The 23,300-nt window shown below is 42.7% G+C and overlaps 1 protein-coding gene across 1 annotated transcript in view; it reads right to left on the bottom strand.

The window, feature by feature from the left end:
* lmln (leishmanolysin-like (metallopeptidase M8 family)) overlaps positions 1 to 23,300 on the bottom strand; it is a 57,989-nt gene that overhangs the window by 16,792 nt on the left and 17,897 nt on the right. The window contains exons 5-10 of the mRNA XM_067987309.1: positions 22,894 to 23,011; positions 17,977 to 18,155; positions 13,809 to 13,914; positions 7,789 to 7,883; positions 7,442 to 7,559; positions 3,761 to 3,868 (exon numbers count right to left, since the gene is read on the bottom strand). Of these exons, the coding sequence (XP_067843410.1) occupies positions 3,761 to 3,868; positions 7,442 to 7,559; positions 7,789 to 7,883; positions 13,809 to 13,914; positions 17,977 to 18,155; positions 22,894 to 23,011 (724 nt within the window). The remainder of the gene's footprint in view (positions 1 to 3,760; positions 3,869 to 7,441; positions 7,560 to 7,788; positions 7,884 to 13,808; positions 13,915 to 17,976; positions 18,156 to 22,893; positions 23,012 to 23,300) is intronic.

Raw genomic sequence — 23,300 nt, 5'->3', positions numbered from 1 at the left:
CAAAAATTTCCTCCAACCAAATATTGGGAAGAGCAAAGCCATTGTCTTTGGTCTCCGCTGCAAACTCTGTTTCCTTGCTACCGACTCCATCCCTCTCCCTGGCCACTGTGAGGCTGAACCAGACCGTTCGCAACCTTGGCGTCCTGAGATGAGCTTCCGACCACATATTCACTCCATCACCAAGACCACCTACTTCCACTTCCGTAACATCGCCCGTCTCCGCCCCGCCTCAGCTCATCTGCTGCTGAAACCTTCATCCATGCCTTTGTTACTTCCAGGCTGAACTATTCCAAAGGTCTCCTATCTTCCACCCTCCCCATAAACTTGAGCTCATCCAAAACTCTGCTGCCCGTATCATAACTCATACCAAGTCCCGTTCACCCATCACCCCAGTGCTCGCTGACCTACATTGTCTCACGGTCTGGGAACGCCTCAATTTTAAAATTCTCATCCTTGTTTTCAAATCCCTCCCTATCTCTGTAACCTCCTCCAGCCCTACAACCCTCCAAGATCTCTGCATTCCTCCAATTCTTGCCTCTTGCGCATCCCCGATTTTAATTGCTCCACCATTGGCGGCCGTGCCTTCAGCTGCCTAGGCCCTAAGCTCTAGAATTCGGTATCTAAACCTCTCCACCTCTCTCTCCTCTAAGTCTTTGCGAATGGAAATCCTTTTCCAGTGGTGTGCCACAGGGCTCAGTGTTGGGTCCCTTACTGTTTCTGGTATATATTAATGATTTGGACTTGAATGTCCAAATCATTAATATATACCACAATGGAGGGAGCATGATTGGCAAATTTGCAGACAACACAAAAATTGGCCGTGTAGTTGATAGTGAAGAGGATAGCTGTAGACTCCAAGAAGATAGCAATGGGTTGGTGGAGTGGGCGGAAAAGCGGCAAATGGAGTTCAACCCGGAGAAGTGTGAGATAATGCACTTAGGGAGGGCAAACAGTAAAAGGGAATACGCAGTTAACGGGAATATATTGAGAGGGGTCGCGGAAATGAGAGACCTTGGAGTGCATGTGCACTGGTCCCTGAAGGTGGCAGTACAGGTAGATAAGGTTGTGAAGAAGGCATACGGAATGCTCTCCGTTATTCGCAGAGGTATAGAATACAAAAGCAGGGATGTAATGATGGAACTGTATAAAACGCTGGTAAGGCCACAGCTGGAGTATTGTGCGCAGTTCTGGTCACATTACAGGAAGGACGTAATTGCTCTGGAGAGAGTGCAGAGAAGATTTACAAGAATGTTGCCACGGCGTGAAAATTGCAGCTACGAGGAGAGATTGGATAGGCTGGGGTTGTTTTCCTTGGAGCAGAGGAGGCTGAGGGGAGACTTGATTGAGGTGTACAAAATTATGAGGGGCCTAGATAGAGTAGACAGGAAGTACCTGTTTCCCCTAGCGGAGAGTTCAAGAACTAGAGGACATAGATTTAAGCTGATTGGCAGAAGGATTAGAGGGGACATGAGGAAAAGCTTTTTTACCCAGAGGGTGGTGGGTGTATGGAATTTGCTGCCCAAATTGGTGGTAGAGGCAGGGACCCTCAACTCTTTTAAAAAGTACCTGGACCTGCACCTAAAGTGCTGTAAGCTGCAGGGCTACGGACCGGGTGCTGGAAGGTGGGTTTAGAATGGGCATCTGGTTGTTCTTCGAGCCAGCGCGGACACGATGGGCCGAATGGCCCCCTTCTGTGCTGTATCTTTTCTATGGTTCTAAGATCCCCGTTCAAACATATCTCTTTGACCAAGCATTTGGTCATCAGTTCCAATACCTCCTCATTTGGCTTGGTGAGAAATTTTGTTTGATAATGCTCCTGTGAAGTGCCTTGGGACGTTTTACTATGTTAAAGGTGCTATATAAATGCAAGTTATTGTTGTTGGTAGCTAGAGAACAAAGTTTGTGGCGGGGACCAAAGGCAATGGCTTCGGTCTTCCCAATATTCTGTTGGAGGAAATTTTTGCTCATCGGACAAGCAGTGTGACAAATCAGAGACAGCAAAGGGGTTGAGGGAGGGGGTGGCGAGGTAGAGCTGGATGTCGTCAGCATACAAGTGGAACCTGACCTTGTGTATTCATCGCCGAATCCTTCACCATTGATACCCTGGGGTCACCGTTGACAAGAAACTCAACTAGACCAGCCTCATAAATGCTGTGGCTACTACAGGTGGTCAGAGGCTAGGTATTCTGCAATGAGTGGCTCACCTCCTGACTCCCCAAAGCCTCGCCACAGGGCACAAGTCAAAAGTGTGATGGAATACTATCCACATGCTTGGACGGATGCAGCTGCAGCAACACTATCCAGGACAAAGTTATCCACTTGATCGGCACCCCATCCACTAGCCTAAACATCCACTTCCTCCACCACCGACATACTCTGGCTGCAGTTTGTACGATCTATAAGACGCACTGCAGCAACTCGCCATGGCTTCCTCAGCAGCACCTCCGAAGCCAGCGACCTCCACCACCTAGAAGGAGCATGGGGATATCATCACCTCCAAATTCCCGTCCAAGTCACACATCATCTTGACTTGGACATATAACGCCGTTCCTTCATAGTTGCTGGGTCAAAATTCTGGAACTCCCTACCTAACAGCATTTTGGTAGCCCTTTCACCTCAAGGACTTCAGTGGTTCAAAAATAAGTCCTACCACCACCTTCTCAAGGGCAACTAGTGATGGGCAATAAATGCCAGTCTTGCTGGCGATGCCCATATCCTGAGAAAGGTTATGTAGTAACTTTAGTGATAAGATTGTGCATGTCCTGGTCTGAATTCCAGTCTTGCCCATGGCTTGAAATCACCTTCCGTCACTGGCAGTAATGAGGTCTATCAATCACAGAGTGTCACTGATGGTGTAAATTGAGACATCTGAAACTTAGATCATTTTGTACTCCTGGTTTGAGCATTAGCAAAGGGAACGAAAAAAGTAAAAATATATCCCTTGCAATAATATACTTTTTGATTAGCTGCCCACGACAATGTTATAGCAAAGGCTTGTTGTATTACAGAGATTTTGAAGTGAAAGTAGGACCTAGACCCATAATTTTTTTCACATCTATCCATCAATGCCAAAAATAATGTACACAAGGTTGGTATGGTCCTGCTATCTTTATTCTCCCACTAACATGGGTACTCCACGACCACAAATCACTACATCCAGCAAGATTTCAAAAGTGAGGGGCATTGAGTCTGAACCATCTTCAAATCTGAGATTCAAATTCTGTGCTTTACAATTATAGCTGGCAAACTAAAGCAATTAAACTGGAACATAACTGCCAAAAAGCAACCCCATCTTCGGTATCAAATCAGCCTTTACAAAACAACATGCATGAGCCGATCAGGAGAGAAACAGACTATGGGATTCACTAACTGATATAATTAATGTAGAATCCACAAAAACAACCTGTTGTACAAGGGGCTTGAAATAGTGGCTGGGCTTTGCAAAAATCCTGATATAGCAGTCTCCACCACTGTAGTTAAGGATATGCACCACTTTTCCACCAATGAACCAGCTCTCTTCATGTCAGTACAACTGCATTTTAGGCCACAAAAAATGGTGTTATCTGAAAAAGTTATCCGAGATAACTAATATTTTCATTACTGTTGTGTTGGAATCCTTCTTAGGCACTTTGCCTCTGACAAAGAGCTATGACTTTCAAAATATACAAAATTAAGTTACATCCAACACAGCTGGAATAATTATTATAGATTGTAGTCTCGGTGAAAATCTTGCTTGATACAAAACTTCACTCAATCTTACCTCTAGCAACCTCTTTTCCCAGTGATTCAGTTCTGTACCCATTCCACCTTGATTCTCAAGTTCCATTCCTTCAAGGATTGTGCAGTTAAAGTGCTTCTGCGCTTCTTTCTGCCCAAGGGGTAATCAAATTTAACTGTTACAGCAAAAATAGGTTTCTCCACCTAAGTAACTTTGTACATTTTATTGCAACATACCATAAATGGCAGGGCACTATACAGTCAGTAAGTTGTCATTTTGCATTAACTTAATTGTGTTCTATTTTCATTCTTTCATACTGGTGATTCATCAATTTAAATAGCCTCTCTATTTTTGCACATAAAATTTCTAGTTGGTATTTCATCTAAGTCATTGGTTCAAAACCTTCTTCCACACCATGTCCAGGGACCTGAACACTCCTTCCATATGAAACAGTAATTTACATGTACATCCTCTAAACTAAATCTAATACACTGCATTCCATGCTCACTGCATGGTCTCCTATGCACTGAGGGTATCGAACACAGATTTGGTGACTGGTTTGCTGAACACCTCTGTTGTGAGCGATTTTGACCGTCCTGAATCTTGACACTTCAATTGCTCCTCTTATTCTCACTCTGACCTCTCCACTTTTGGTCTCCTACACATTTCCAAACAAGGTCAGTAAACTTCAGGAACAGTACTTTATCTTTCTCCTGGGCACTCTGCAGCCATCTAACACAAACACTGACTTACACAATTTTAGGCGTTAGCTATCTCTTCCATTTTCTCAGAGGCAGGGGATGCTGGGGATGCACAGGGGTCCATCAATGTCAGGAACACGGTTCTGGCAAAGGATTTGCACTCAGGTGTTGGCCTATCTTTCCTACTTTCAGATGCTGGCCAGCCTGCAGGTTGTTTCCAGCAGATTTTGTTTTTATTTCACTGTCTCACTTAGCTATTTTCATTGTCTTTTGTTCTTTTAATTGCCTCACTGAGATGATCTCCACCAATTTAAATTCTTTCCAGCTTTTCAAAAAAGAAACTGGGCATTCCACCAGTTATCTCTCTTCCTTCCCCTGAACCCCCATTCTTTTCTAGTTCTCAGAATGTGGCTCAGGCTTTAAACCACTAGACAAATTTATTGAACATTAGTTAAATAGACAGTACTCAGTAAAAACAGTGTATCTACAACAATTACAAACTTTACTAATCGCATCAATGTATCAAAAACAAGGACAATTCTCTCGCACTTAACTTCAATATAAAACTAATGCTTGAAATGTGGTTACTTACTTTTTACACAACTAACTGCTACTGGCTCATTGATTTTCCAGTTCCCAGTTGTGATGAAGGCTCTATGCGCGAAACTTTAGCCCGTCTTTTCTCTTTACAAATGCTGATGGACTCTTGTGTATTTCTAGCATTGTTTCCATTTATTTCAGATTTTCAACATTCGCAATTTTTTTCTTTTTATTTGTCCTAGTTTATATCTCTCTCATATAAGACAGTTATATAGTCCCTGCTGTCATATTGTGATTCAATTTTGCATCTTTTACATGGCTGAAATATTCTTTCAATAAGCATCCAAAACTGCAGATAATACTCCAGCTGAAGTCTAGTAAATGTCTCTACAGATTCAATCTTATTAATTTTGTATTTATTGCCCCCAAATAAAAAACCCTTTGATAATGAAAATAAAGCATTTATCTTAAGATTCAGCCTTGCTCATAGCAATCATATCCCAGCTTAACTTGATACAATTTAATTGTTGGAGCAGTTGTCTGAGACAGATTTCAGAGGGAAGGGCCCAACCACTCAAATACAGATATCTTTTGGAATTTGTTCAAGTGGCAGCAGTTTTAAATTTGACAGTTATTTAAATTGACTTGGCTCAAGACCTTTTTTCGAAAGTATTCATCAGCCTATCTTTTTCAAATAAAGGAGTACACCTGTAACCTTCAGAGAGATAATCAAGCCACATAGCTTCCATAGACAATGAGAAAAGTAAAAGTAGTACTATGTAAGAATATTATCGCACAACAGTTATGAATTATTTATTATTTTCTAACAATGAACAACTAGCTAAGCCTAGCTACTGCAAAGTTATAGGTTGTGTTACTGCAACTATTCACTTGTTTTTTCACTTTTTAACAAATTTGTTTGACAATTAAAAACCAAGATAAAGTTTAGTGTAATGCTATTCTGCTGCTTTGCAAAGACAAGGATGTTTATGAGAGATTATGTAATAAATGAAGACGGTTCTCCTTGTGTTTCCTGGGGATGCAACAAATTTATCTAGATATCCGTGCAAGTGAAAACACTCTCTCTGGGACAGAAGGCTAGGGCTTATCAATGAGAAAACTCTGAATCAAGGAAAACCAAAACTAGACATGGAGAGTAAAAGAAACAAACACATCTATTCTACCTGCAATCTCGCTTTAAAAGATCTGTACCCCATGATCTTTCTGTCCCTCCATTCCATTAACAATTAGAGTTTAGCATATATTTCCATACTCTGCTTTTTCCTCTAAAATATACTTCTTCACATTTATCTATGTTGTACTGCATTTACCACATGTATGCCTACTTCCCTAATTTGCCAATGTCCTTCTGTTGTCTCCTGCATTTGTCTGCATATTTTGCTATACTCATTAATTTGGTATCATCAGCAAATTTTGACACATTGGGGGTAATTTTACTCCCCAAGAATGAGTGGGTGGACAGACAGTAAAAATAGTTGCTTTTTGGAGCGGGACCGCATTCCAGCTTCCATGCGCCCACTTCCGAGCTTAGCCCAGGCGTATTTAGATGCATGCGCACAACAGAAGTCCTGTCCCCACTTAAAGCCAGCGGGCCGATACTTAAAGGGGCAATGTACCACACTGCAATAGTTGAGGCACTTAATTTTTGTGTATTAAAAATGTAAAACGAATTGAGCTTTACCTGTTCGGGTTTCCCATCGCTTCTGATTTATATCAGGTGAAAAGGGCCGGATCCACGAGGTGAGTGCCTTTATTGCACTGCTTGTGGGCCAGGATGAGCAGCAGTGCTTCATCCAGGCCCAACAAGTTCACCTGGCGCAATCAGACCCCCACGATCGGCTGACCCCCCCACCCCCCTCCTCCCCGTTGGTGGACCTCCTGCCCCAATGGCCGAGACCCCTCCATACCTCTGATTCTTCCTGACTTCTGATCTTCTCTCGATGTCCTCCGATCTTATGGTGTACGGATCACCGCCCGGCCCGCGATGTCCTCCATGGCACCCCTTGCCCCCATGTTCTCCACGGCCCATGATCTCTCCCTCCCTCCTCTCCGATTCCCGCCCGACAGCTTAGGCCAGCCTGCCAACTTTACTTCCAGGTTTTGAGTCCGATTATCTTCCTCCCCCTGCTCCTTTCCTGCCTCCATGTAAAACTCATGGCCATTGCCTCCATGCCCCTGTTCAAATTATTTGACATAAAATGAGAGCGATCTCAAGATGGATACATGGAGAATGCCACTAGCTACATCTTACCAATCTGAGAAAGATCCATTCACTCTTACTCTGTTTTCTGTCCTTCAGTCATTCCTCTATTCATGTTACCACTTTGCCTTTAATACTATTTTCTCTCAAATGACACTATCAAATGCTTTCTAAAAGTCTCTGCACACATCTACTGCATCCCCTTTGCCCATCATAAAAGTTTGAAAAAAATTAAACAAAAGCAATTTTGTTGATACTCACAACAACTCGTGGAGTTACCAGAAGAAGGACCTCATGATTAAGCTTGTTGTTCCCCCGTACGTTCCATAGCCTCACTACCTTGCGCGCAACTTTGTCACTCCACTGATGTAATCCAAGTCTATTCAAATACAAATTACTAAACTATAACTGAAATATGGTTCAAGGCAATAAAATATCTAACCAGTAGCCATTACAAATTAAAATTATCACAACAATATTTAGCTTAGGCTTAATAAGCAGTTAAATGTAAAAGTTTTATCACAACTATAAGGTTTAGTTAACCAAAAAAACTCACTAGATGACAACTTACCAAGTTTTCTCAAGATTTAAAAATATCTCTAACTTACGATTCATTAAAAGGTGGAAGACCATTTGCCTTTCTCATAGTTCGAGGTTTCCCCTCATCATCACGGTAGAAAGCAAAAAGTCCTGCAGAAAAACCCTAAATTGAAATAGAAAACAAACACTTTGTGTGTGTGTGTGTGTGTGTTAGGACAATAAACTGCAATACTGTAAAACTATCCATAAAAATATTTCTTCACAGTAAATAAATATTGTGCGGACTATTAAAATTCTTATGCAAATTCCTTTAGAGTTGTTCAATCTTATAAAAATGATCATTTTATACCATACATGAAGCCACCTCCTGAAAAGAGTCACATTTCAGTGATATCGCATCACACCTTGAAGGACATAGCTGGGCCTGTGTCAGGTGATGAGGGAACCAACACAGGGAAGAAAACTACTTGACTTTGTCCTCACCAACCTATCTACTGCAGGCACATAATAGCATTGGTAGAAGAGACCACCGTATTGCCCTTGTGATGACAAAGTCTCATCTCCACTGTAGGACATCCTCTATTGTGTTGTGTGGCACTACTACCATGCTAAGTGGGACGCACTTAGCAGCCCAAAACTGGATACCATGAGGCACTGTAGAGAATCACCAGCAGAATTATATACCGCCACAATCTGTAACTTGATAGACCAGCACATCCCTCATGATTTTAATACAGAATTCAACAATGAGCTTTATAAGTTAGATGTGTATTGTTCTGCAGCTCCATTTCCTTACTCCTTTTTCTTTACGCATTTGTGTTTCAATGGCATTACTACAGAGTGCAACTAAAGGTAAATGACTTCACAGACATGATTTTAGCCTGGAAAAAGGGATGGGTTAGGAGCAGGGGGGCAGTAACAATTACAAAAATCTAGAAGCCGCCTCCAACCCACCCATTTCTGATTTTGATGGGGGCGGGACGAGGGGTGGGCGACCAATCCACTCTTAGGAGGCGGGTCAGGCATTAAAAGTTTTTAAGGAGGCTGCCGGCCTCCATTTTCTATTTTTAAAAAAATTTTAGCTCCTGTGGGCTGGGATTCCCGTGCCTTCTCCTTCACGCCACGTGAAAGGAGGCGAGAAGGCCCGAAACTGCAGGTAAGTGCCTTTATTGCACAACTTGTGGGTCTGGAGGAGCAGGAATGCTTCTCCCAGACCCCAACAAGCTTACCTGCAGCACCCACACCCCCACGACCACCCCGCCCCCTATGATCTCCAACCCCCCTTCCACAATCTCCGACCCTTGACGCCCCCCCCACCACAGATGACTGACCGCCCCCCCCAATCTAATACTTACCTGATCACATCTTCTTCCTGGCTCTTCTCCCATTCGACAGAGAGTCAGCCTGTCAATCAGGCTGGCCTGCTGGGCTGGAAACCGGCAAAAGAGAGAAAAATGACATCCTTGCGTCAAAATCGTAAGGACGTCCAGGAAACCCGTACTTCCGGGTTTCCCGTCCAAGTCCGTCCCCGGGCTGAAATCATGCCTCAAGTTTCTGGTTTCTTTTCCTTTATTTGGTAGATTTCTATTTTCCCAATCTTTTCTGTGATTGTGGATCCTTTCTCTTTCTTTAATTGGTCTATCTTATAATATTTCAAGTTTTCTTTCTCTATCGTCCACCAACTACCTCTGTTCCTTCAGTTTTTAGTTTATTTATTATCATTTGTTTTTGTGTTTCTACTTCAGTTCCTTCTTTCCAAATTGATTGATTTCTATTCTTTGCAACTGTCTCAAGTAATTTTAACAATTCCATACACAAATTATACACATTATTTTAGTGGCTAGTTTAAAATATAAACTATATTATTCAGCACACCCTTTACAACAATTTATTTGAATCACTTAGCAGAAAAGCCAACCCCTCCTTCCACTAAAAAAAGTGTTTTGTAATTAATGAGAAAAAAAAGCATTATAAAAGGCCACAAATATTAAAACAACCTTGGGGTCATTCTTTGTACAATGGCAACACAATTTTTTTTCTACAAATAAATTAAAAAGCCGTAGGCTGCCTTTTGCATAATATTCACAATGAATTCTTCTTTTCTGTATTCATGGAGGAGACCATCTTTCCAGCATGTAATCTGACGTTCCAAGGAATGACAAATGATGTACCAAGAGTAATAGAAATTTCAAATAAGGCAATAAACTAAGAAAGTCAAATGAGGACAAGGCACCAAGCCCATATGGACCTCACACTTTCTGATATATTTTAATGACCTGCACTTGGATATACAAGGCATAATTTCAAAGTTTGCAGATAACATGAAACTTGGAAATGTAGTAAGCAATCAGGAGGATAGTAACAGACTTCAGGAGGACATAGATGGACTGGTGAAATGGGCAGACATATGGCAGATGAAATTTAACGCAGAGAAGTGTGAAATTATACATTTTGGTAGGAAGAATGAGGAGAAGCAATATAAACTAAATGGTACATAGGAAGAGAGAGAACTGAGGGTGCACATAAACAAATCTTTGAAGGTGGCAGGACAAGTTGAGAAGGCTGTTAACAAAGCATATGGGTCCTTGGCTTTATAAATAGATGCACAGAGTACAAAAGCAAGAAAGTTATGCTGAACCTTTATAAAACACTGGTTAGACCTCACCTGGGGTAGTGTGTTCAATTCTGGACACCACACTTTAGGAAGGATGTCAAGGCCTTAGAGAAGGTGCAGAAGAATTGTGCCAAGGAAAAGGGACTTCAGTTACGTGGAAAGACTGGGGAAGCTGGTGTTGATCTCCTTAGGGCAGAGAAGGTTATGAGGAGATTTGGTGGAGGTGTTCAAAATCATGAATGGTTTTGTTAGAGTAAATAAGGAGAAAGAGTTTCCAGTGGCAGAGGGTCGGTAACCAGAGGACAATGATTTAAGATGATTGCACAAGAACCAGAGGTGACATGAGGAAAATATTTTTTACACAGTGAATTATGACCTGGAATGCACTGTCTGAAAGAATGGTGGATGAAGATTCAATAACATTTAAAAGGGAATTGGATAAATACTTGAAGAGAAAACAATTATAGGGCTATTGGGAAAGAACGGGGGAGTGGAACTATTTGGATAGCTCTGTCAAAGAGCCAGCACAGGAACAATGGACCAAATGGCCTCCTTCTGCGCTGTATCATACTATGATACAAAGGTCTATAAATTGGCTAGCGAAATAAGTCATGTCCTTGCCATTATCTTTAGTGAATCATTAGAAGAGCAGCACCCGAGGACTGGAAAGTAGCTAACGTAACACCAATCTTTAAAAAGGAGCGTAGAGACAATTAAAGAAACCAAAGGCAATGAGATAACATCTGATGTGGGTAAAGTATTAGAAGACAGCCCGAAAGAGGGAATAATGAAACTACCTAGTTAAGCACCTTGTGACATTTCCTATGTTACACAGAATTTACAGCACAGAAACAGGCCATTTGGCCCAACAGGTCTATGCCAGTGTTTATGCTCCACACGAGCCTCCTCCCACCTTTCTTAATTTCAACCTATTAACATATGTTAAGAGCGCTATATAAATGCAAGTTGTTGTTAATTAGGTATTGTATGATGATGGACTAAAGTAGTGGACAGGGGAATGTCTATGGATGTTGTTTATATAGGCTTCCAGAAGGCATTCAATAAAGTCCCTCATAAGAGACTGTTAGCTAAAGTTGAAGCTCATAGAATTGAGGACAAATTATTGACTTGGTTAGGAAATTGGCTGATCGGCAGGAGACAGGATGTGACTGGTGGCGTACCACAGGGAATCTGTGCTGGGGCCTAACTATTCACTATATTTATTAACAACTTAGATGACGGGATAGAGAGCCACATATCCAAGTTTGCCAATGACACAAAGATAGGCAGCACCGCAAGCAATGTAGATGGAAGCATAAAATTACAGAGAGATATTAATAGATTAAGTGAATGGGCAAAACTGTGGCAAATGGATTTTAATGTAGGCAAGTATGAGGTCATCCACTTTGTACTTAAAAAGGAGAGATCAAAGTACTTTCTCCATGGTGAAAAGCTCGAATCAGTAGAGGTCCAAAAAGACTTCGGGGTCCATGTATATAGATCATTAAAATGTCATGGACAGGTACAGAAAATACTCAATAAGGCTAATGGAATGCTGGCCTTTATATCTAGAGGACTAGAGTACAAGGGGGTAGAAGTTATGCTACAGCTATACAAAGCTCTGGTTAGACCACACCTGGAGTACTGTGTTCAGTTCTGGACATCGTACCTTAGGAAGGATAAATTGACCTTGGAGGGAGTGCAGCGTAGATTTACTAGAATGATACCTGGACTCCAGGGGTTAAATTACAAGGAGAGATTACACAAACTAGGGTTATATTCCCTGGAATTTAGAAGATTATGGGGTGATTTGATCGAAGTTTTCAAGATATTAAAGGGAATTGATAGGGCAGATGGAAACTATTTCCGCTGGTTGGGGAGTCTAGGACTAGGGGACATGGTCTAAAAATTAGAGCTAGGACTTTCAGGAGCGAAGTTAGAAAACACTTCTATACGCAAAGGATGGTAGAAGTTTGGAACTCCCTTCTGCAAATGGCAGTTGATACTAGCTCAAATGTTAATTTTAAATCTTAGATTGATAGATTTTTGTTAACCAAAGGTATTAAGGGATTTGGGGCTAAGGTGGGTATATGGAATTAGGTCACAGATCAGCCATAACCTTGAATGGCGGAACAGGTTCGAGGGGCTAAATGGCCTACTCCTGTTCCTATGTTCGGAGTCATGGGACGAAGGACTTACCTAATAAATTTACTGGAGTTCTTCAAGCAAATAATGGAGCTTGTTGACAATGGACATTCTGTGAATGTGATGTATTTAGATTTCAACAAGATTCTTGATACTATGCCATACAAGCGATTATTAGTTCGCAAGGTGGGAAAGTATGGAATAGGAGACAAGCTTCTGAGGTTGATTAAAATCGTTTAAACCAGAGAAAACAAAAGGTGGTTGTGAATGGAACTGTGTTGGCATAGCAAGGGATGACAAGGAATCAGGTACCACAAGGATTGGTCCTGGGGCAATTGATTTATAATGCAGAGAATTATTTGGAGCAGGAGATAGAAACAAAGTTTGCAGATGACACCAAATAGTATGAGGAAGCATCAAACAATAGGGCACTACTAAACTGAGCGCAAAGGGATGTGAATATTCAGAAGGTTGGGCTATTAAGTGGCAATCAGCATTTAATGTGGACAAATGCAAGGTTCATATTAGGGACGGGATTTAATAATAGGAATTTAAATTAAACAGCTTCAGGCTACTGGATGCAACACAGGAAAGGGATCTGGATCTGGGGCTATTGTTGGATAGCTCACTAAAATCAATACTGCAGTGTGTAGCAGCAGGAAGGAAAGTTAACCAGACCTTGGGATGTATAGCCAAAGGGATAGAACACAAATCCCAGGAGATAATATGTATGTACATGGCAATAGCATGGCCACATCTGGAGAACTGTGTCCAATTCTGGTCCTTGTACTACAGCAAGGATATACAGACACTGGAAGTTGCAAAAAAGAAGAACCAAACTGATACTTAGTTAAGAATCTCAGCTACGAGGAGAGCTTGAAAAGCTTAGAATTGCTAACTCTGAAGACGACAAAACCCAAGGGAGGTATCAGTCAAGCATTCTGGACTTAAGGCAATAGATAAGTTGCACCCCAATAATATGTTCAAGATTGCCACAAGCTTCAGAACTAGGGAACACAGGCTCCAGCTTAGAAGAGGAAAGTTAGAGTTAGTTTAGGTTTAACTACTTTATACAGAGGGTGATGGCCCAGGGAGACAGATGGTGTGGTAAATTAAAGGGAGAATTAGACATTTGAAATTGTGGGTGAGTGAGGTCTTAATTTATTGGACTGGCCAGGTGGACTACTAAGACTTTTCTAGTCCTGTACTTTTCTACATTCCTCTAGAAAAGAGAAGTGCATAAAGTCAAATGAAAAAACTAAACCCTACTTCTTGGAGCTTTACCATAATTTCCAAAAGGAAATGACAACATGTATGTAGTTAACCTACCAATGCATGGACAATTTCATGTTTCACTGTTGACAACATGCCTTGAAACTCCTGTGGCTCAGTAGGGATCATACTCGGACACAGGTTTGCATATCCTGCAATAGGCCTGCAATATTTTAACAGAGAAAGGGATGCATTAACATTACAAATTAAATACCTGTTGTTGTGCAACTTTTCTAATTTTACTTTTTAAGATCAATTAAATGGTTAAAACTTAATTTTTATATTGAACTCCATGCTCATTTAATATCTCCCACACATTAATAGTATTGAAGTATTCTGTACAGTAAGACAATTCTCAAGCTAAGTAACATAAGATCATTTATAAACAGATATATAAATAGATAGGCCAGAATGAAGAACATAATGTAGTGCACTTATGAGAAAACCCTCAAAACTTAAATTAAAAGTAGGCACTTTGTTGTACTTTACTGCCAACATATCAAACTGTCAAGATTTAGACAATTATTTTTGTGGGCAAAAAGGGATTTAGAATGGAATCAGATAAAAACACAACCACCATTATAAGTAGCATGGCATTCTTTTATTTTTTAATCTGCGTTAGTTGTAGAAACAGAATGTGAAATAGATTTAAATGCTTTTAATCTTCACTACTTTGCATTGGCATTTCCCTTTTAGTTTCCATTATAAAATAAGTCAAGTAGTTTTCTCTCTCTCTCTATTCCTCCCCCACAGCACTCTTCAACTGATCTGCTGTCAGTCCAAATCACATCAAACTCCACAAACAGCTGTTGATCACCTGGTAGCTCTGGGATTTGTAGTTGAACGCCTACTCAGTTACAGAGCGAGCAGTTGAGGCAGTACATGGAGGAACAGCAGCCACAAAACAAGTATACTGACCCTTATTTGAGTTTCTGCAAGTACAACACTACCCAGTTAATGCAAAAGATGATTCCTGGAGCAGCTGGTCAAAAAGTTCTGTATGGTCATCTTACTTCAACAGAAGCATATCCTCCATACTTTATTCCTTGATCCACTTTTTCTCCCACCAAAATTTTTTAATTTCTTCATCATTTCTATTTTTAAAATTCTTTAATGACATAAATTATTACTTATGCTCTTGAGTATAGATGAAGTGGCTCTAAATGTAACAGTGATTCCTCCTACAGAACAGAACATGAGTAACAACCACTGCTATTTTTCATACCTTTCAGCCATCGTCCTAGACTCTTCCATCACCATTACCATTCCTGGGTATATCCTGTCCCACCGGCAGGACAGACCCACCAGAGGCGGCGGTAGAGTGATATACAGTCAGGAGGGAGTGGCCCTGGGAGTCCTCAACATTGACTCTGGACCCCATGAAATCGCTTGGCATCAGATCAAACATGGGCAAGGAAACCTCCTGCTGATTACCATCTACCGCCCTCCCTCAGCTGATGAATCAGCCCTCCTCCATGTTGAACACCACTTGGAGGAAGCACTGAGGGTAGCAAGGGCACAGAATGTACTCTGGGTGGGGGACTTCAATGTCCATCGCCAAGAGTGGCTCGGTAGCACCACTACTGACCGAGCTGGCCGAGTCCTGAAGGACATAGCTGCCAGACTGGGCCTGCGGCAGGTGGTGAGCGAACCAACACGAGGGAAAAACTTACTTGACCTCGTCCTCACCAATTTACCTGTCGCAAATGCATCTGTCCCGTCTTCGCACTGAGGACACCATCCAACGTGTTGTGTACCACGACCACCGTGCTAAATGGGATAGATTCAGAACAGATCTAGCAGCTCAAAACTGGGCATCCATGAGGCGCTGTGGGCCATCAGCAGCAGCAGAATTGTATTCCAGCACAATCTGTAACCTTATGGCCCGGCATATTCCTCACTCAACAAGCCAGGGGATCAACCCTGGTTCAATGAGGAGTGTAGAAGAGCATGCCAGGAGCAGCACCAGGCGTACCTAAAAATGAGGTGCCAACCTGGTGAAGCTACAACTCAGGACTACATGCATGCTATAAACAGAGCTAAGCGATTCCACAACCAACGGATCAGATCAAAGCTCTGCAGTCCTGCCACATCTAGTCGTGAATGGTGGTGGACAATTAAACAACTAACGGGAGGAGGAGGCTCTACAAACATCCCCATCCTCAATGATGGCGGAGTCCAGCACGTGAGTGCAAAAGACAAGGCTGAAGCGTTTGCAACCATCTTCAGCCAGAAGTGCTGGGTGGATGATCCTCCCGATATCCCTACCATCACAGAAACCAGTCTTCAGCCAATTCGATTCACTCCACCTGATATCAAGGAACGGCTGAGTGCACTGGATAAAGCAAAGGCTACGGGCCCCAACAACATCCCGGCTGTACTGCTGAAGACTTGTGCTCCAGAACTAGCTGCGCCTCTAGCCAAGCTGTTCCAGTACAGCTACAACACTGGCATCTACCCGACAATGTGGAAAATTGCCCAGGTATGTCCTGTCCACAAAAAGCAGGACAAATCCAATCCGGCCAATTACCGCCCCATCAGTCCACTCTCAATCATCAGCAAAGTGATGGAAGGTGTTGTCGACAGTGCTATCAAGCGGCACTTACTCACCAATAACCTGCTCACCGATGCTCAGTTTGCGTTCCGTCGAGACCACTCAGCGCCAGACCTCATTTCAGCCTTGGTCCAAACATGTACAAAAGAGCTGAATTCCAGAGGTGAGGCGAGAGTGACTGCCCTTGACATCAAGGCAGCATTTGACCGGGTGTGGCACCAAGGAGCCCTAGTAAAATTGAAGTCAATGGGAATCAGGGGGAAAACTCTCCAGTGACTGGAGTCATACCTAGCACAAAGGAAGATGGTAGTGGTTGTTGGAGGCCAATCATCTCAGCCCCAGGGCATTGCTGCAGGAGTTCCTCAGGGCAGTGTCCTCGGCCCAACCATCTTCAGCTGCTTCATCAATGACCTTCCCTCCATCATAAATTCAGAAACGGGGATGTTTGCTGATGATTGCAGTGTTCAGTTCCATTCGCAACCCCTCAAATAATGAAGCAGTCCGAGCCCGCATGCAGCAAGACCTGGACAACATCCAGGCTTGGGCTGATAAGTGGCAAGTAACATTCGCGCCAGACAAGTGCCAAGCAATGACCATCTCCAACAAGAGAGAATCTAACCACCTCCCCATGACATTCAACGGCATTACCATCGCCAATTTCCCCACCATCAACATCGTGGGGGTCACCATTGACCAGAAATTTAATTGGACCAGCCATATAAATACTGTGGCTACAAGAGCAGGTCAGAGCCTGGGTATTCTGTGGCGAGTGACTCACCTCCTGACTCCCCAAAGCCTTTCCACCATCTACAAGGCACAAGTCAGGAGTGTGATGGAATACTCTCCGCTTGCCTGGATGAGTGCAGCTCCAACACTCAAGAAGCTCGACACCATCCAGGACAAAAGCAGCCCGCTTGATTGGCACCCCATCCACCACCCTAAACATTCACTCCCTTCACCACCGGCGCAACATGGCTGCAGTGTGTACCATCCACAGGATGCACTGCAGCAACTCGCCAAGGCTTCTTCGACAGCACCTCCTAAACCCGCGACCTCTACCACCTGGAAGGACAAAAGCAGCAGGCACATGGGAACACCACCACCTGCACGTTCCCCTCCAAGTCACACATCATCCCGACTTGGAAATATATCGCCGTTCCTTCATCGTCGCTGGGTCAAAATCCTGGAACTCCCTTCCTAACAGCACTGCGGGAGAACCTTCACCACAAGGACTGCAGCAGTTCTTCAAGGCGGCTCACCACCACCTTCTCAAGGGCAATTAGGGATGGGCAATAAATGCCGGCCTTGCCAGCGACGCCCACATCCCATGAACGAATTTTTAAAAATCTAAATTTACTTATTGCAATCCTTAGCAACTGAGGCAACTCTTACGATCATTATCAAAAATTATAATTTGACATAAGTGAACCTGCCTGACATTGTTATACATCTCAAATCAATAGTTTAGCACTAAAACTTAGTATTGGGAGTTTCAATGCCCATTTTCTGAACTCTAACTCTAATCTATGCTTTGCACATGCAATTCCCATAGAGCACCAAGTAAGGGTTTCATATAGATGTTACAACATGTGGCTGTCACTTTGAAATCTAATGCTTCAAAATCAATATGCAATTATTTCTATACCAAGGACTAGCCTTAACAGATCTCACCTGTCCAATTCCGCTTCCAGCTGACAATATGCTGCATAGGCTACGATGTCCTCTTGTCCACAGCGTTCTGTCGTTAGTGCACTCACATAGAGTAAAAAGTCAGCATCCCTGACACCTGGACCATCTGTTAATCCTGCAGACCCACAAGATTTTCCATTTTCACTACACACCCTGCATTGCTGGATAGATCAAATAACTGTTAATAAATAAATCATACTGTAGTGTTCCAGTTAGATTTTAATTGTGTCGCAAATAAGGAATACTGCCACACCAAGCTCCCTTCATTATAACTGTGTTCCATCCAAAAAATGCTTTTAACACAGATGTGCTGGCACTTTTTAAAACCAACTAATGATAAACAAAACATGTGGCTTCAAAAGGGAGAAATGCTCAGACAAAAAAAACAGTATATTATGTTCCTGGCATATGCCAGTGTGAATGGAAGGAAAAAGTCACTTATGTGCATCGTTAAATCTGAAAAACCAGGATAAGTTGAAAAGTGTACACATGCTACCAATGACACGCAAAAGCAACAAAAAGGGTTAGATGACTTCAGAACATTCCAAAAAATGGACTGAGGACTTCAACAGTGAGATGGCAAGCCGGAAGAGAAAGGTTACTCTACGTGTGGATAATTGTCCTGCTTACCCAAGATACATTTGGAACTTACAACAACAAAAATTGTCCACTTTCTCCCAAGTAAAATGAACCACAATAAGCCTGTAGATCAAAGCATGATACAAAAGAGGTATAGGGCGCTAAATTGGGCCGTGTAGCGCCTGTTGTTTCGTCGCTACACGGCCTCTCTGACATCCAAGATGGCATCTTAGATGCGCACGCACGTTTCCAGCATGACGTGTGCCAGATGCCATCTTGGTATAGGAGTTAGCGCAGGTGCAGATAAGAAACGCTGGAAGCATGTAAAGTAGGGAGAAAATGGCTTCAATCGGTGTGCAACTCTGATTTAAAGTGATAGACACCATTTTGGGACTGAACGCTCAAATCAACGTACAGTCTTAACCCCGACCATCTGAATGTGTCTTAGAGTGCCTGGAGGAACCCCCCACCAGCGCTATTTAAAGGGACCATGCAGGATTTACAGGTTAGTGGCTGGATTATTGCTTCTGGCTGCTGAGACATTTATAACTGTTTTTGGAGGTCTCCTAGACTTGAATACTAGGATGCAGGGACACAGCCTAACATTTAGAGCCAGGACATGCAGGAGTGAAATTAGGAAATGCTTCTACAAGTGAAGGGTGGGAGACGTTTGGAACGCTCTTCTGTAGACAGCAGTTGATGCTAGCTCACGTGAATGTTAAATCTGAGATTGATAGATTTCTGTGAACCAAGGGATATGTGGCTAAGGCGGGTATATGGAGTTAGGTCACAGGTCTACCAGGATCTCATTGAATGGTGGAACAGGCTTCAGGGGCTAAATGCCACGGCCACTTGTTACCTCCTGATATGCAAGAAAGTGGGACATGTGTCTGGGTGATGTGCCTGTCATGGTTGAATAGCTGCCAGTGTGTGTGGCCTGTGAGTTGTGGGTGGGCCGCTTGAAACAGTGGTAATGTGTAAGGGTGAGAGGAAGCATCTGGTTGGAAGAGTTGAGTACTGATGGAAAGAGTGAGTTTGTTGGTATGTGGGTGATGAGGGGTGTAGTGCGTGGTGCAGTTGGTAGGAGACGCCACATGACAGTTGACCTCATTCACCTTGACCACTCATGTCAAAGCATTGAACTTCTTCCTGCATTGCATCCATGTTCATGATGTTGTGCGCCTGGCATTGACTTGATCCCCCGCTGCCTCCCACTGCCTTTTGAATATATGTCTGGAGGGCCTCTTTTTCCTGCCCCCTGCACCTCCCCCCCACACCGGTGGATATAGGATGTCCCTCTTTCTGTCCACCTATTGCACCAAGGCCCCTAGTGCATCAGCAGAGAACCTTGGTGCATGCACTCTCGCAGTCTTGGTATCAACTCAGATTGGCGAGGTCTGGCATGCAGATTGGAGGATGTGGGATTTAGTAGTGCACAACCTTTATTCAATGTCTTAACATAACTCATCAGTGTGTAAACATAGGGATGGGACCTGCATCCGTGTGTTACATGTGCGATGTCTGATCTCCATTCAGACTCCGTGCAGACAGCAGACTGTAATTTTCAGTAAATAACAGGTACCTTTAAGAGATTTCTAAGAAACATTCTCCCTTTAAGAGATTGAGCACCTCCTGGCAGTGGAAAGTGCAAATTGCATGGATTCCACGTGCAAGGCCGGAATGGAGCGCTGATTGCAGGTGAGAAACTCGCACCCTGTCTGCGCAGGGGTCATTGGGCACGGGGTAATAGCGCATCACACTACCCCGCCCGAAATTGGCCCTTATCCAAATTTTCCCCCAGAGTCTACTCCTCCTAATTCGAAGTTGCTTAAATCAAATGCTCTAATCATTCCATTTTACCGTATTATTTACTTTGCTCAATTTTAAATTTTGAATAATTCAAAATTTTGTGTGCAAAAGATGTTAATTTGAATTATCAGGAGTACACTGTATACCGGCACCAACGGATGTGCTGCACGATTGCATGCAAGGATGAGAGCGCCAGGCAACATTAACGTCCTGCAGGCATTGAGGGTTAGTTGCTCTGCATGGAAAGAAGTAAGTGAGCACAGTGCCAGAACCTGTTACCACCACTGCGATTTCAAGTTTGAAGCAACTATGGAAGAGACTCAGATGGTAGTTGGTGATATAAAGGAGCCAATGGGTGAGGATATAAACAAGGTCATGAGCTCTAAATACAGACATTGACTGTGACACACATGTAAACATGAATGATGGTATCAAAATATGCAATGAACTTGGATATAGAAATAATTTCTGTTACCACTGCACAAAAGGACATAAAGTGAGGAAGAGGAGGCCAATGATGACAACAAGCATAAGCTCATCACCCACTCAAGTGAGAACACTGGTAACGCATTTAACCATAGTACCTGTTATATGTGGTGCTGTGATAGGGTTTCTTTAATACTAAATGTCATGTAATGTTAGCTGCTAAAATAACAGCAGGTACATATTATATTTAGAGTTAATACCAAGGAAACTAGAAATTGTATTTCAGGGTTCTATTGAGAGTGAATGTGTTCCAAAGGACTGGAGTGTGACCAATGTAATATCCATTTCCAAAAAAGAAGACAGAGACCAGTAATTACAGATTAGGTAGTTTAACATTTGTGGGAGAGAAAATTTTGGAATCTTTGAAGATAAAATTACTAAATATCTGGATGAATAGAAAATTAGTAGAGGCAACCAACACAGATTTCAGAAAGCAAATCATCCTTGACAAACCTGATAAGAATCTTTCAGGAGGTGACAGATATGGTGGATGGGGAAATGCAGTGGATGTGGTCTACGTGAATTTTCAGAGTGCCTTTGAAAGGTTCCACACAAGAAACTGCTGAGGAAGATTTGGGGGAATGAAATTAGGGGAAGGGTAGCAAAATGGATTTAAAAACTGGTTAGAAGGGAGGAAACAGAGAATAGGAGTTAAGGGTAATTTCTCAAGAGTGGTTGGAAGTGGGCAGCAGTGTCCTACAGGGCTCAGTTCTGGGACTGTTTCTGTTCCCATAGAATTAGTACAATTGCTTGTGTGGAGAATAAACACCAACACAAACTGGTTGGGCTGAATGGCCGATTTGTAGTTCTATATAACTGGTCCAGCCTGCACGCAAGCTCTTGCCACTGTGTATTCGGGTGGAGCAGCCTTAATTTTTTGCTTTTATATGGCCTTAGCCAACAGTCATTTGGTAGAGGCAAGTAAAGAAAATAAATCTAAAAGTAAATTAAAAACCTATTGTGAATATTTAGCCTCCCTACAGTTCTCTTACAATTCATCTCTCACCCCAATGAATCCCTTTTCTGCATGGCGTTCATACCCCAGACACCCTCCCCTCAAACAGCAGCATTACAGGCTCTGACTCCATCTCGGCACAGAGAGGAAAGCTGACCCTGTACCAGGCCTCCTCCCCATCACCCCACCCCACCCTCCCCCCCCGCCCCCCCACAATGAGCTGAGAAATTTTCCCTGTTGTATTGACTCCACCACCCACCTCCCCCTCCCTTCCACACAGCATCCAAGTGGGCTCTGGAAAACTGTCCCAATCATCTACCCTCCTCCTCCAATTCCCCCCCTCTCTCTCCACCCTATACACCTCCCTACCTCCCTCATCCCCTTCCCCATCTTCTTCACCCTTCTCCAAACCACCCCTGTCCATCTCGCCACATCCTCCACCCTGTCTCCTCCAACCAGCTCCCCTCCTCACTTTCATCTACTCCACTTTGTCCAAACTTACCATACTGGTCTCAATGACTGTACCAGTGCAACTACTTCCTCTGGGCACCAGCATTATTCCAACATCTTCCATTCTCTTCCACCAGGCCTCTTACTGTCCTCTAGACTCTTACTATGTGTTTCCTTCCTCGTTTACCAGCCTCTAACTCTTCTGCATCTTCACTCCTACACCTGGAGTCTGGAGCCTGGAGCCTGGAGCCATGCTTCTCCCTCAGCCTCTTACCTGCTCTACTTTGCTGCTTGCCCCCACAAAAATCATTGTGCTCTAACTTCTTGCTGCTGTGACAGTGTTCTCGCTTCTACTTAACCTTTTCTAGCCCCCAATGTTGCCTTAGTCTCCTGATCCAAATATCCTGGCCTCTAACTCCACTTGACCTGAGGAGGCCACTTAGTCTTGACTCTTCATATGCAATGCCACAGGAGGTCAACTAGTTTGAAAATAAGTTCAATAATATACTCTCAAAACGACAAAATCGTGACACTTGCAAAACAGGGCATGTTTAAAAAGTCACTTTATGTGGCTTTTTAAATTGAAGTCACTTTAATGTCCATTACTGTAGAAGTTTTACCTGTAGATGTTCTTCTGGAACTATCACGGGACCACATCTTGTGATCTCAGCACAGGCACCTTGACAATACATGTGTGGGTCATCTTTCTTTCTTAAGTACTGATTGGTTGCACATGGCCTTCCAAAAAACAGATTAACAGTATTAACATGGCTAAACTAAACTAAGTGTTAAAGAATTAATAAAAACAAAACAAAAAACAAAAACAGAATTAATAAATGCTTAAATGTAAAGCAGTGGCATTTTTTCATTGGCAGTAATTTTTAAAAAATTAATATGTACCTTTTATTAATAAGCATTTATGGAAGACAGACTAGTAGCAATGAACATAGTTAATGTTTTACAATAGTACAATTCAAAAATAATTAACAAGTTGCAATTAATAGTTTAAACACATGAATCTCAAATT

Source organism: Heptranchias perlo, chromosome 7 (genome assembly GCF_035084215.1).
Source record: "Heptranchias perlo isolate sHepPer1 chromosome 7, sHepPer1.hap1, whole genome shotgun sequence".
NCBI lineage: Eukaryota > Metazoa > Chordata > Chondrichthyes > Hexanchiformes > Hexanchidae > Heptranchias > Heptranchias perlo.
Note: the sequence above shows the minus strand (reverse complement) of the source record. Positions and strands in the feature narration are given on the sequence as shown.